The 13,937-nt window shown below is 35.2% G+C and overlaps 1 protein-coding gene across 2 annotated transcripts in view; it reads left to right on the forward strand.

Annotated features, from left to right (window-relative positions):
* Positions 1–13,937, forward strand: part of SLC12A2 (solute carrier family 12 member 2) — a 111,872-nt gene that overhangs the window by 22,069 nt on the left and 75,866 nt on the right. For both annotated transcript variants that reach the window (XM_059059766.2, XM_067031521.1), the window contains exons 2-4: positions 6,249–6,368; positions 7,599–7,674; positions 7,983–8,078. In XM_059059766.2, coding sequence (XP_058915749.1) covers positions 6,249–6,368; positions 7,599–7,674; positions 7,983–8,078 — 292 coding nt within the window. The remainder of the gene's footprint in view (positions 1–6,248; positions 6,369–7,598; positions 7,675–7,982; positions 8,079–13,937) is intronic.

Raw genomic sequence — 13,937 nt, forward strand, 5'->3', positions numbered from 1 at the left:
GTGTTTACCAGTTTAACTGTAAAAAAGAATAAATTTGTATAAAAATGAATGTATTTGGTAATAGGCTTTGCCAGAAATGTGTTTTATTATATTCTAACTGTATTCAAAAGTTGCACTGTCTAGACAGTCTTGATTTTTCTTTGTACAATGATAAGCACCTTTATTCAACTTTGGAAAAAACATGATCAGAAATCATTCTGAGCACTGCAAAATCATCTTTCATGGGTATTAACATCCTTGTCCAGTGATGTCGCAAAGACCATCTACACTACCTTGTATACTTGAGATGAAAGTCTTGTGGACTTAGTAATTGGGATGTCTGAAGAAAGAAAATAACTGACATTTTAGTGTAATGTGTACTTAAAGCATTTATCAATGAAAAGTGTGTTGGCCCATGATGAGGATGTACACAGAAGACAGTACTGCACTCGGTTACAGAGCCAGTGAAAGCAGTGTTAAGGTTTCCAATTGTAATTTTTTAAAAGCTTGGATAAATATTTTTTCCTAAAGCTTCATTGTTGTTCATCACTTTAAAAAGAAATCTGTCTTCATCTTAGGTTGTCTCTAAAATACTGAAGAAAATTCTGGTGTTAGGGAAGAAACAATAGCTTGATTTTTAAAGAATTTTTTTTACTGAGAAATCATCAATAAGCCTAGCCTTTGTGTTTCAGTTGTATTTTATTTTTAGGTCAAGCAGAGTATGAGTTATGACCTTTGAAATGTAAAGGGTAATTTAAATCAGTGAATTCAAAACAAGTTAATTTTTGGATACTGGAAACTGAAAAACTAAAATTTTAAGACGTGTATTGCAGAATAAATCTAAAATCAGTTTACATTATAAAGGATTTTAATTATTAAGAACTTTATTTTTTTGATGGAAAGTTTTTTTTAATTTATTTAAGAAATTTTTATATTGGAGCATAGTTGATTAACAATGTTATGTTAGTTTCTGGCATATAGCACAGTGATCCAGTTATACGTGTATCTGTTCTTTTCAAATTCATTTCCCATTTATGTTACTACAGAATATTGAGCAGTGTTCCTTGTGCTATACAGTAGGTCCTTGTTGGTTATCTGTTTTAAATATAGCAGGGTATACATGTCACTCCCACACTTCCAATCCATCCCTCCCCCCTCCCCTTCCCCCTGCCCCTACCGGTAACCATAAGTTCGTTCCCTAAATCTGTGAGTCTAGAACATACTATCTTTCTGATCAGATACCTTTTTTGATATTTAAGTGTCCACTGAAACCTTTAAGAATTAAAAACTAATCCAAAAAAGAGAAACTGTTTCCCTCTCCTTTTCATTTAGAGGAAAGTTGTTTGTAATATGCTGACAATTTCTTTTTACTTATTTGGTAAGAATTGGAGTAGTACAAGTAATGAACTATAAAAGTGGCAACATCAGTATTTTACACACAGGGCTGATATTGAGAGGGGAGGTCTGATCTGGAAAAGTATGGGAGCCGTCACTTATTACTTATCACATACAGATGGTGTTTAAAGCTACAGGTCTGGTGAGATGACCATAGGAGAAACAGAGAGTGAAAAAAAGAGATGGGTCTAAGACCAAGTATTGAAAGGACTCTTATCATTTAATTGCTGTGTGGAAGAGGCTAAGAGAGTGTGCTATTTCAAAAAAAGTTTGAAGAAGGAGTTGTCAACAGTATCATGAGCTGTTTCAAAAGTCCTTTGAGACAGGGACTAAAAACTGTACATTAGATTTAGTAGATTTGGTAGCAGAGAAGTCCTTGGATGTCTTAAAACTATTCCAGTGTTGTGGCATGGTGAAGCTAGGTTGGTATGCATTGATGAACGTGGGGTATTCAGCACGTTTGGCTGGACATTTGGAGGTGGGGTGTGTGGTGTGCAGCAAAAAAACTATGGTTAGAGGACAAAGAATGATCAAGTTGAGGTAGAAATTTGAATATACAAGAGAGTATCCACAGTGCAGAAATTCTCCTTTTCTCTCCTCCTTGCAAATAAATAAATGACCATGGAAACCAGAGTTCCCTTTCATTCTTATATTTTCTGTATTCTCAAAAAAATGCTCAGCTACTCAGGTTTTCTTTCCCGAAGTTTCTCTTTTCATTCTTTTTCCATAGCTTCACCCACTAGCTCTTTATCCCTGGCCCCTCTCCTAATTTCCAGCCATGAATTTTTTAACAGCCTGGTAGAACTCTTTAATTGTTTCATGGCTCCTCAAATTCAGTATGTCCAACTGAATTAATCATTTTCTTTTTAGACTGATATAACTTATTAGTATCTCTATTTTTTTCATTAAGAAATCCTTCCAGTTACTGAGGGTCTACTTCTCTGTGTTTTCCATTGTTTCCTCTGTTTCTTCCTCTCTTCCCCACTCTTGTTCTCATGCCCAGTCTTTTTTTTTTTTTTTTAATTTATTTTTGGCTGCGTTGGGTCTTTGTTGCTGTGCACGGGCTTTCTCTAGTTGCGGCGAGCGAGGGCTACTCTTCGTTGCGGTACACGGGCTTCTCATTGCAGTGGCTTCTCTTGTTGCGGATCACGGGCTCTACGCGCGTGGGCTTCAGTAGTTGTGGCTCATGAGACTTTAGAGCGCAGGCTCAGTAGTTGTGGCGCACGGGCTTAGTTGCTCCGCGGCATGTGGGATCTTCCCGTACCAGGGCTCGAACCCGTGTCCCTTGCATTGGCAGGCAGATTCTTAACTACTGCGCCACCAGCGAAGTCCCTCATGCCCAGTCTTAATCCTTGCTTTGTAGACTCAGATTCACAGTGCTACTTTTTGAAAGATTATTTCCCCAAATAAATTTAGTCTGTTCCACCTCATTTAATATGGTGTTATCCAAAAAATCATGTTGTTATTTTTGACATTGTATTCATTATGTGAAAAACACAAACCCATCATTTCTATGACAATGGTAGGTAGATTGAAGATTTGATTTATGTACTTTTCTATCAGTATAATTTATAGTTCGTAATTGTATATGTGAAATTTTCCTGGTAATAAGATTTGTATACAGTATTTTGTGTGTGTGTGTGTGTGTAGATAAAATGCCATACTCAACAATTTCCTTATTTCTCTGAAACTAATGTATTTATAGAAACGAAATGTATTCTACCTTGGTTTCCTGTTATATCAGGAAATATAAACCCGATTTTATTTTACTTAAATCTATTGATTGAAATATAAAAAACATAATTGATTTTAATTTTTGAATTGTATTTTAAAGATTAATAACACTTTAAATAGAGCTATTGGAACATGATAAGGAAGTTAAATTTTATTTGGATTCATCTTTGTTTTAAAATACGTTACACATGCAGAAAAATCTTAGTGTTTTCTGAATATAGTTGTTCATAGTATAGTGGAAACTGGTACAATTATTGCTAGATCTTCAACTTTCAGGTAGAATTCTAATAAATACAGCAAAAATTTTAAGACTCCTGCCTGCTTCTGAATTATTAAAAAGACACGCACATCAGAATTTAGCCTTGGAGAAAGTAGCCTATTAAGTACACACATCTTTATTTTCTTTTAATAGAGATGGGAATAGAAATATCTCTCTGTATAATTATAGGCATTGTATTTTCTTGTGTATTATTATAGGCATTATATTTTCTTGTAATACTTGCAGGTTATATAATATTTTATGTTATTTTATAACTGAAGAGTACCAAATATCCTAGAGTAAAATCTAAGGAACTTCTGTCTACTTTAAAGTTGATTGAGTTAGTAGGCAAACATTTTTGTTCTGGCTTTATTTAAATAATTGGACAGTTGAGCCATCAATTCTCTTTTTTTTCTTTTTTGGGGTCAGCGTTGGGGGAATTCATCAGTGATGTCCTACTGTATAGAACATAAACAACAGTGGACGTAAAGCCAAAGTGGGTTGCTGAGCTACACAGGCCCCTGATTACATTTTCTCCTGTTTGTACGTATTTCTAACATGTTTAACTATTACTGGTTTCCATGTTTATACCAAATTCTAAGCACGAAAGAGGGATAAAAATAGACACATGGACTAAAATGAGGAGTGACAGTCTGCAGACTGATACAAAAGAAGAGGTGGGAAAGACAACCAGAAATAGTCATTGCAAAAAGTATTTCATGGCCCAGCAATTTTTCTAGGTACATACCCAAGATAAATGAAAAACACATGTCTACACAAAAAAATGTGCACAGATATTCACAGCAGAATTATTCATAATAGCTAAAATGTAGAATAGGCCCAAATGTTCATCAGCTGATGAACAGATTTTAAAATGGGGTATATCCATACAACAGAATATTATTTGGCAATAAAAAAGTGATATGTAGTATAACATGGATGAACCTTGAAAATGTTATGCTAAGGAAAGGAAGCCACACACAAAGGCCACATGTTGTATGATTGCATTATTCCATTTATATGAAATATCAGAAGAGCAAATCCATAGAGGTAGAAAGTCAGTAAGTAATTGCCAGGAGCTTCAGAAAAGGGGAAATGGGGAGTGACTACTCACAGGCGTGGAGCTTCTTTTGGGATGATGGAAATGTTCTAAAATTGACTGTGGTGATTATTGTACAACTTTGTGAATATACTAAAAATCATTGAAATATGTACTTTAAATGGGTGAGTATGTGAATAAGAGCTCAATAAGGCTGTTTTAAAAAGTATAGAATGGGGTGATTACAGAATTTTTATGAAGTGTTTTATATGCCATAAGCCTGGGACATCCTTTTTAAAGTATAATAGTCATTTGATACAGTAGACAGTAGTTATGAAACTGTGCTGTAAGGGAAATTATTATGATTTATTTCTCTTAGGATCTGTTTTTTAAAGTTTGTGAACTATCAGAATTAGTCAACATTAAAGTTCATTTTTAAGTTCTTAGTAATCTTAAAATGAGTTATTTTCCATGTATTTCATGTAGTTGAAGTTATAGCTATGTCTTTTAGTGTAAACATGGAGATTAGTTTAAAATTTGATTATTTAAAAGAGCCTAGGTAAAATAATATCAAAAAATATACTTAAAGAAATTACTGCATCTAACTTATTATACTGTTTCTTCTATTGCTTAAAAATCTAAGAATTTGCAGTAGGTACATTATAAAAATATGGAATATAAGAGCTGATCTAAGTTGATAGCGCTTTGAAAAGCCATATAGCAATAATGCATTAAGGGAATTAAATGAGTCTACTTGGCTAACAGAAGTCAAAGAAAAAAAGGAAGTTTGGATTATTACATAGTTTTTTCTCTGTTGTAACACAGAACTTGCTGCAGCTCATTTCTATGAAAAAAATTATATTCAGAATTCAGTAGAGGGTATAACCACTGAAAATGATTTCTTAAAAAAGTATTGTAGGAAATCTAGATCACAGTGTTCAGGATTAAATGATAATTAATTTAGTTGGCTCTTTTTCATTTAAAGAATGAATGTTTGAAATATAGCTGTACTTTGTTCCCTGCTGTTGAGATATGGGTAGAGGAAGAACTCTGGGGCTAATGTTAGGGACAGGATTCTAGATCTAGAACATTTTCTATTTCCCAACACCCTTCCACCCTTCATGATCTGTTTAAGGCACTGCCACTGGTTTGGAAGTTTGTCATGTGCCTTGGGTGTGTTGGGACTGAACAAAGTTGAGAGCCATGGAGAGAAGGAGAGAGAGAATGTAAAGAAGAAAAACTAAGAATTATAGAATCAGACATGAAACATAAAAGCCTTAGAAGGAAACACTAGTTGTGAAAATGCATTGTGTCAACCAGTTCACGTCTGAATCTGAGAAAAATTAGAAAGGAAAGAATGAAGAGTGCTGAGTGACTGAACTCAGGAGTGAGTAAAGGCAGGAGTTAGGGGTGAATCTTGGGATCCATGGAGTCCTGCTGTTAGGAACTATAAAGGGAAAACTGTTCACTGGTGACGAAGAGGAGTTTTATATTGTTAACACTGAAAGTCCAGATAGGGGAAGGGTGGCATCCAGGCAATATAAAGTTGTGGCTGGAGAGACAAGGTCTGAATTGACTGACCTGGTTAGTCAGTTGCCTGTACTTAGCAAATAGTATTCTTTGTGTTCTCCAGATACCACCAGAATGTAATTAAAATTTTAAATTATTAAAATGGGTTTCATGATAATTAAATTTTTACAACTCTCAATCCGTAGGTAAAATATTCAGAAACCCTTGATTCTTGTAAATACACTAAGTGTACTTAGTGATGTTTGTTTTTATCAGGTGATTTTAAATTTTAAATAATTCTTAAGCATAATTCACATTTCCTCTTATAACCAGGAACCTTTTGAGGATGGCTTTGCAAACGGGGAAGAAAGTACACCAACCCGAGAGGCTGTGGTCACATATACCGCGGAAAGTAAAGGAGTTGTGAAGTTTGGCTGGATCAAGGGTGTGCTAGTATGTACCTATAGACTTAATGTTAGAGTTACACATTTCTGTTTATTATACAATCTTCCTAATATCATCATTCTCGAGATAATGCTTTCTCTTTTTTAAACTGTTTTATCTGATTGTTATGGAGGACCAAATTAATAACTTGTACCTCCTTTCCTTGTGGGTATTAAATTCAGTAAAGTAAATATATTTATTAATTTAATCAAATTATATTTGATTACTTCTAAGTTATATTTTATAATCTCTTCTGAATCTCACATATTGTCACTTTTCAAAAATTAAGTATGAAGGTATTACATTGATGAGAGCAACACAATCAAGAAAGCCGGGCAGGTAATGTAGCTGAAATATGCCTGCTTCCTTTCCTGCTACCGTATTGTCTTTTGAAGAGAAATGTATAGATGTTAACAAGCAACAGCATAAAGGAGAAATAAGTGTTGAGATCACTTCAGTAGACAGGTTTAGGTGATTAAGGTTCAGATTTACTTTCTTTTTCTGTGTTTGAATAGGCACTAAGGATCTGACTGGACTAGAGAGTCTCATTGGGACTTTGGAAGCACTAATTTAGAGCTGTATTGACATTTAGGGGAGAAGTAGAGGGAAAAATACCAGTTCTAGTAGTGATTTTATTGTCTAATCAGTAGAGTGTATTTTAAGCTTTGAGTTGTATTGTTTGTTTATTCTTAGATTTTACTATCTTGGAAGACTATATTCTATGTACGAGCATAATAAATAAAAGTAAAAATAAATTGAGGATGCTGTCTTACAAAGAGTAGGTTTTCAAAAGATGTGTGAACAGTTGGCATTTTGTGTTGACAGATATTACATAATACTTAAATCCGCTGTAGAAATCATGAAGTGAAGACGTTATAAAAGAATAAGTAAAAAACTGACTTGCATTGATAAGGGGGAACATAAACTCCTTTTTTTAGGGCTGAAGTCTAAAAATATTCCTGGTGCCTTTTTTGTTCTTTTGCTTCTGCTGCTTCAGATAAATGTGTGTGTATAAAGTACATACACACACATATACTCATATATTACATTATACTTGTACTTTAATTAGCTCACATTTAAGCTCTCAATAAAGCTCTTTAAAAAAACTGTTAAAGGGTGGGATAAAAGATTTGAAAGGACCTTCTATAGTTTAAAATGTATGTTATCCTACTGTTGGCTAGTTTAGCATTTACTGTGTATTTAATTACTTTTCATCTGTGACTTGGCCTCTTTTTCTAGGTACGATGTATGTTAAACATTTGGGGAGTAATGCTCTTTATTAGATTGTCATGGATTGTGGGTCAAGCTGGAATAGGTAAGTGAAGTGACATACTGCTTGATTAATTTGAGAATGAATAGGGAAAGGGCTGTGTGCATGTGTAGTCTCTGAACCTCATAAAATTCAAGCAGTTGGAATCATTCTACATTATGTTATCCTTTGTATCAGACTGTTGTCGTAATGTCACTTTTTTCATAATTCTGATTTGATCTAATATGAGATAAAAGTAAGATAATTTATAGCTTATAATATAAATTCAGTATACTTAGACTAACCAGTTCTAGATGTGGCAGGTTTAAATGAGAGTGTAAGTGTTCTCAAGTCTCTTTTCTTTTTCGCTAAAGGTCTGTCAGTCCTTGTAATAATAATGGCCACTGTTGTGACAACTATCACAGGATTGTCTACTTCGGCAATAGCTACTAATGGATTTGTACGAGGAGGTAAATTCAGTCTTTTTACATCATCAGCATTGGATTACTGACACTAAATAAATTGAGATTTAAAAATATCTCTAGTTATTTTTTACCTTAAAGAAGCAACATATCAGGTTCTATGTAGGCAAGAAAGTTGCTATCAAGTACTTTTTAACTAATATTTTGAATATAAAATTTTAAATTGATCCATACACAAACATGTATGCTTCAGATTGTTCAGGGTGTTCAGTGTGTTTGGTAGCAAGAATGGAGCTTCTAACTGGGTTTCTTCTCCACCAAGGCACCCCTTGTTGCCTTCTCCCAGGCTTCAACCCTTGGATCAGTGGTGTGCATCCTGCATTTGGTCAGTATTGTACAGGTGTAACCTCATTCCTCCCCAGGCAGAGTTCTTTCCTCATGGTCTAATAGCTTGTGTGAGTTACACCTGGGACTCTGAATCCATGCCCTCAACTCTAGCTCTCTTCTCTGGGTACCCTGAGGCCTATTTTATTGGAGCCCACAAGACCTGCCTTGTGAGGCTTTACTCTTCCCAGGGAGAGCACCCAGGACACCAGGAGAATGGCCTTGGGACCTCTGAGAACAAGAAGAAAAGAAATCCATTTTCCAAACAAAAACTCATCATTCAGCTGGAGTGAGGGGAAGATCCTAAGAGAAAGAAGAGAAAATGTATACCAGCTCCTGCAAATTCATCATAGCAGATCAACTGAGAAAAGAATCTACCTGTTCCATCTGCCTCAACTATTTTGTAGATCTGTATTTGACATTATATACATGCAGTTTCTGCTTTTTCTGCATTAGTACTTGGAGAAAGAGAGAACCAGATTGAGCTTTTCATTTTTCCCCAGTCATCTTCATATTTTTTTATATACCAGAGGATTCAGATCACTATGGCTCTAAGGGAAGCTGGTAGTTCACATCTATAGTTATGACTACGCTAAGCATGCATCACTGCTGGCTAAAGTTTTATATGTACCCGAATCCGGGTTGAGCAAATTGGGGTCCAAGATGTGGTTATGTCCAACGATTAATCAGACAGTGCAGAGAGATTCTTGGTTTCTTGTGTAACTGGGTGCCCCATGCTTTATTTCATTCTGCTGCTATTGGGGAATGGACATAGGAGGAGAAATGGGATGGTGTGTTAGGTGTTTGAGAGGATCAGCAAATCATCATAAAATTTCTCCTTGTCTTCAGCTCTTCAAATCTAGGTTGTAAGCCTCAAGGGGAGTGGGGCATGGACCCACTGTCAGCACAAACCCCATTCTGTTCTGTGTGAGTGCAAACTTAAGGAAATTGTAGATTTTCCTGCGTTGTGACTAAAAAGCCATTTCATGTTTCAATACTACCAGTAGTGTTCATATGTTTTTATGAATACCTCAGAGACTTTTATCTAGTCTTCTGTCCTGGACACCAAGGAAGTATGAGAATATGGAGTGCAAGAATATGTGTCTCAGCAAAGTACCATATGTTGCAGTTTTGCCTGAGTTCCCTCAAAATGATAGTTCGCAGAGAGTAACTAACTATAGAGAAAAAGAAATTGGATTATACAATTTGGAATTCTTCTCGTATCATTTGTTCATAAATGACAAAGTAAATACATTTGCTGAAATAATGAAACCTATAGAAAAAGAGAAAGCCATTAATTTAAAGAAGTGACCAAATGCTTTGAAGCTTTGCTAGAAGGCATTCATTTTTCACTTAGATCAGTTAGTGATGTTAGAAAGCTGGCTGATCCTTTATAGAATAATAAATGAGCTGCATCATCTGCAATGAAAGTTCCTGGAGATTCTTGCAATAAATGTAAACCCTTGTGTCTCCTCTCCATCTGCTTTTTAGACTTGGAGATCCCTAACAGGATTTATTTTGGTTTCTTAGAAAAACAGTATTTCCACAAGGGAGAAAGTAGATATAGGTATAAAACTGGTGAGATTACATTGTATTCTGTATTCATGGTTCTAAATTGAAAGTATCAGTATGACTCACACATTTCATCCCGAAAGTATATATTTCTTATCTCTGTCCACAAAAATCACCTGTAACAAATGACTATCCCAGTATCAGTGAACACCCTTAGTGCCTACATTGTGTATTTCTATTCAAAGGAACCAGGGAACCTTGGAGAAAGCATTGATTCCAGCTCTGGATAGGAAATGTGCTAGAGAAGTCTAGACATCTTTTCACATCAAAAAGTAAAGAAGGTAACAAAGCCTTCTTGTTTCATGTCAAAAGGACCAAGGAGCTAGCTTGAAGAAACTAACACTGATTTAAATTTGGATAGAACAGCAATACTACTACTAATAGTAACTGATTTAAATGAAAACATAAAATCCCTAGGTTCACAGACATCACACACACAAAACTCACTTTCACCTTTGAAGGAGGCTAGAGAACTAAAACTTACTTTGAAAATTGATAAAGAATCTAGTGTGAATCAAGTTTTCTGAGTGAAAACTCCTTACCTGAACTCATTGTAAGCAAAAAATTGATAAGAGATTTATCCTTTGGGTAATTATTCTGCAAAATAAGTGAGGAAGAAAAGGGAATATTCCAACTTTGTAAATGCTTTACTTAATAAGACTACCTGTGAAATATCGAATATGAATCACATCATGCCTATAGCTTCAGGAAGCATAGAGTATTCAGGGGAGAGAGGATCTTACTAAATGACACTATAGGATGATGACAGCAAATGCCAGACTAGGAATCTCTCTGGAACAAGGAATCCTTGTTCAGTAAAATTTTCCAAGGAGCAAAAAACAGAGAGAGGGAATTACGGTTTAAAACAAACTTTAAGAGACTTAATGTATAGTTGCAGTTTATTTGCTGTTCTTCACAATAAGCTTTTTATCTTTTAGTAATATGGGACCAAGGGTGCCTGTATCAGATGCCTTCTAGCCCAACCACTAAGGACTTAATTTGACTTCCTTCCTTGAAAGGGCTGCGTAAGAGGAGAGCAGTAGAGCTAGAGCTATCTGGAGGGTCAGGGTGCAAAGACTTAGATAGGAGAAATGGAGGGATACTGCGGGAACAGAGATGTCTGGAGACCCAATCTTAATTTTCTGTGGACTGAAAGTTGACTATTAAGGGCATTAACAAGGAAGTATTTTACTCAAAATATTGCTGAGAGGTTGTGGCTGCTCTCTTTACTAATTTCTCTCTGAAGAGCCCTTTTTTAAACTTGAGTGCGTAGTTACTAATATAAAGAACTATTTTGAGGTAGTGCTTGACATTTTAATTTGTTTTATTTATCTTGACTCAACTGAATTATGACATGTATTTTTATATTAACACTGAATAATATTTTATTTTTGTTTTGTGAGGTATGTACTTCCAACTCCGTGTAAGTGTATGAAATGTGTACTTTTCCTAGTGTTGTGTGATTTATGCCATAGCTATTTAATGTTATACTAAATAGCCTTAACGTTGGCTTTAACAGCACATTTTAGAGATTAAACAGGTACCAATCTAGAAAAGTGTAGTTTTTTAGAAAATATAAATTAACTGTCAACTTGTGAACAAATGTAATAGTGTCCAATTATGAAGTCTAGGATAAAAATAATATGGAAATATTCAGGGTTTCTGGGAAAAAAGTCAAAACTTAGAAAATACAAGATTCTGAGTTTCAGTCTTGATTAGGCTATAGTAATATGGGGGGTTACTATTTAAAGCTACTGGTGGCAGGTTAGAGAACCATCCCCTAGGTCCTCTGCCTCTACAGAATAAAACTAGCACCAGCAACTAGCTGATGGAGTCACTGGCATACTCCCTGCCCTAGCAGACACATTCAGCCTCTACAGATTATTGCACCTTGGAGCCCAGAGCTCTTTCCTGTTCTGCAAATCCTCCCAGTGTCCTTGAGATCTTGGATTTTACAGAATTTCCTTGGGCCGTGTGTAACAGGTTCTGCAACTTAGATGGCGCTGGCCAGCAGCCACTGTCACTGAGGTCTGCATTTCCTAGATTTCACAGACCAGAGTCTCTTCTGTTCTCAGATAATTAACCTCTGAATATCAACTCATCTGTGAAATAGAGGACAACCACAGGCAACCTTTTATAAGATGGAAATGTAAATTCTGCTTGTGTATTATAGTGTATTAAGTGAACTGAGCGATAGAAGTGAACAGTTCTTCAACCACTTTCTGGTTTGGAGTATTAAAAACAGTGGTCAGTACACTTTCACATAAAAACCCAGGCTACATCAAATTTGTGATGGGCAGTTCTGAGAATCTAAAGTCAATAGAAATCTGCATAAGTGACTAAGATCACATTTTTATATTCCTTGTATTTCAGTCAATCAACAGATAATTGTTGAGCAGTTTGTGTCAGGCACTGGGTTTGTAACAATGCAAGCCAGACAAGACCCTGTTTTCTTGGAGCTTATGTTCAGATAATAGTGACAGTTATTTTTTGAGATCTAACTGCTAGGCATGGTACCACGGTCTTTGAAATACATTGTCTGATGTCATACAACATTGATGTTGCATTATGCAGAAATGAAACAGCCTTTTTTTTAAACAAAATTAAATTTTATGCAAATTCTACTGGTAAACCTTTTTAAAATGTCTGCAATATATCAGAATTACCTTCACATACTGGTATCTTTTTCTTTTCTCTGAAATAATTGACCTCCTCACTTTTGTATATAGGTAAAGCCAAACCATTGGAAGTGAGGAAAAACTAACATTTTTCACATCTTATAAGTGACAGAAAGTACTCTCTGTATTGGTAAAAAATCAGATTATCATTGGTTGTCAGATTTTTTTGTTTAGCCCATTGTATAACTTTATCAGTTCCTATCATTACCAACCAAGGAGCTGTAAATTAGATTCCAGCTCTGTAGTTCTTTCCTTTTATTGCTAATTTATTTCAAATTGTAGTTTTTCAGGTCAGTGAAATGTTTGAAGAAGCTGTAAAAAGCAGTTCTATAACAGTTGGGACTTTCCTGGAGGTCCACTGGTTAGGACTCCTTACTTCCACTGGTTCGATTCCTGGTTGGGGAACTAAGATCCTGTATGCCGTGTGGCCAAAAAAAAGAGAATAAAAGCAGTTCTATAACTGTTGTATTACGAGTTATTAGACTTAAACATAACATTGTGTTTTCAGTTCAGTAAAGTACTACTTATGCACCACAAGTAACTCAAACGTGAATCTGGTAAGTAATTGTAAATAATTTAGCTTGGGTTTTCTCCTTGACTCATTTGGTGACCTTTCAATTTTGCCAGTCTTTAATGATTAAAAATACTTTAACTTGGTTCCCGAATTGTCTGCTGCAGAATTAGAGCTACATGTCTTTGATTTTAAAGTTTAACGTATTCAAGTGATCAGTCACAATGATAACATAGTACCGAATTATGGTCTGAAAATTACATGTTTGTCACTTCGCCTTTTCCTGTTTGGCTTTATAATGGCAACGGAATAGAGGAAATTTACTGAATATTAACAGGCAGATTCCTTGTTGTGTATTTATTAACCAGGGTATTAGGATATATTTCCTAGAACAATAACTAAAATGGATGTTGAATCCATTTGGATCCATCGTCACCCCATAGCATTCCTAAAGCTGTACCTCAGAATTTTATACAAGGTGTCTTTGAATAAACTGTTAAGTGAGTGTACAGAAGTAGGTAGCTTACTGCTCTGACAAATAAAGGATTCTGGAGTATTTGCTAATCATACCAGGTGAACTCTGAAGAGTAATTTCTGAATAGTTTTCTTTCTGTACTCAAATCTTTTGCCCAGTGTTTTGGAGGGTATTTATTGAGTTTATTTTATTGTGGTTTCTTACTATTGAGTTTTGAGTTCTTTATATATTTTGTATACCAGACCTTTGTTGGTATATGATTTGCATTTTACCTTGTATCATGTATG

This window comes from Kogia breviceps, chromosome 4 (genome assembly GCF_026419965.1).
Source record: "Kogia breviceps isolate mKogBre1 chromosome 4, mKogBre1 haplotype 1, whole genome shotgun sequence".
In the NCBI taxonomy this organism is placed as follows: Eukaryota; Metazoa; Chordata; class Mammalia; order Artiodactyla; family Physeteridae; genus Kogia; species Kogia breviceps.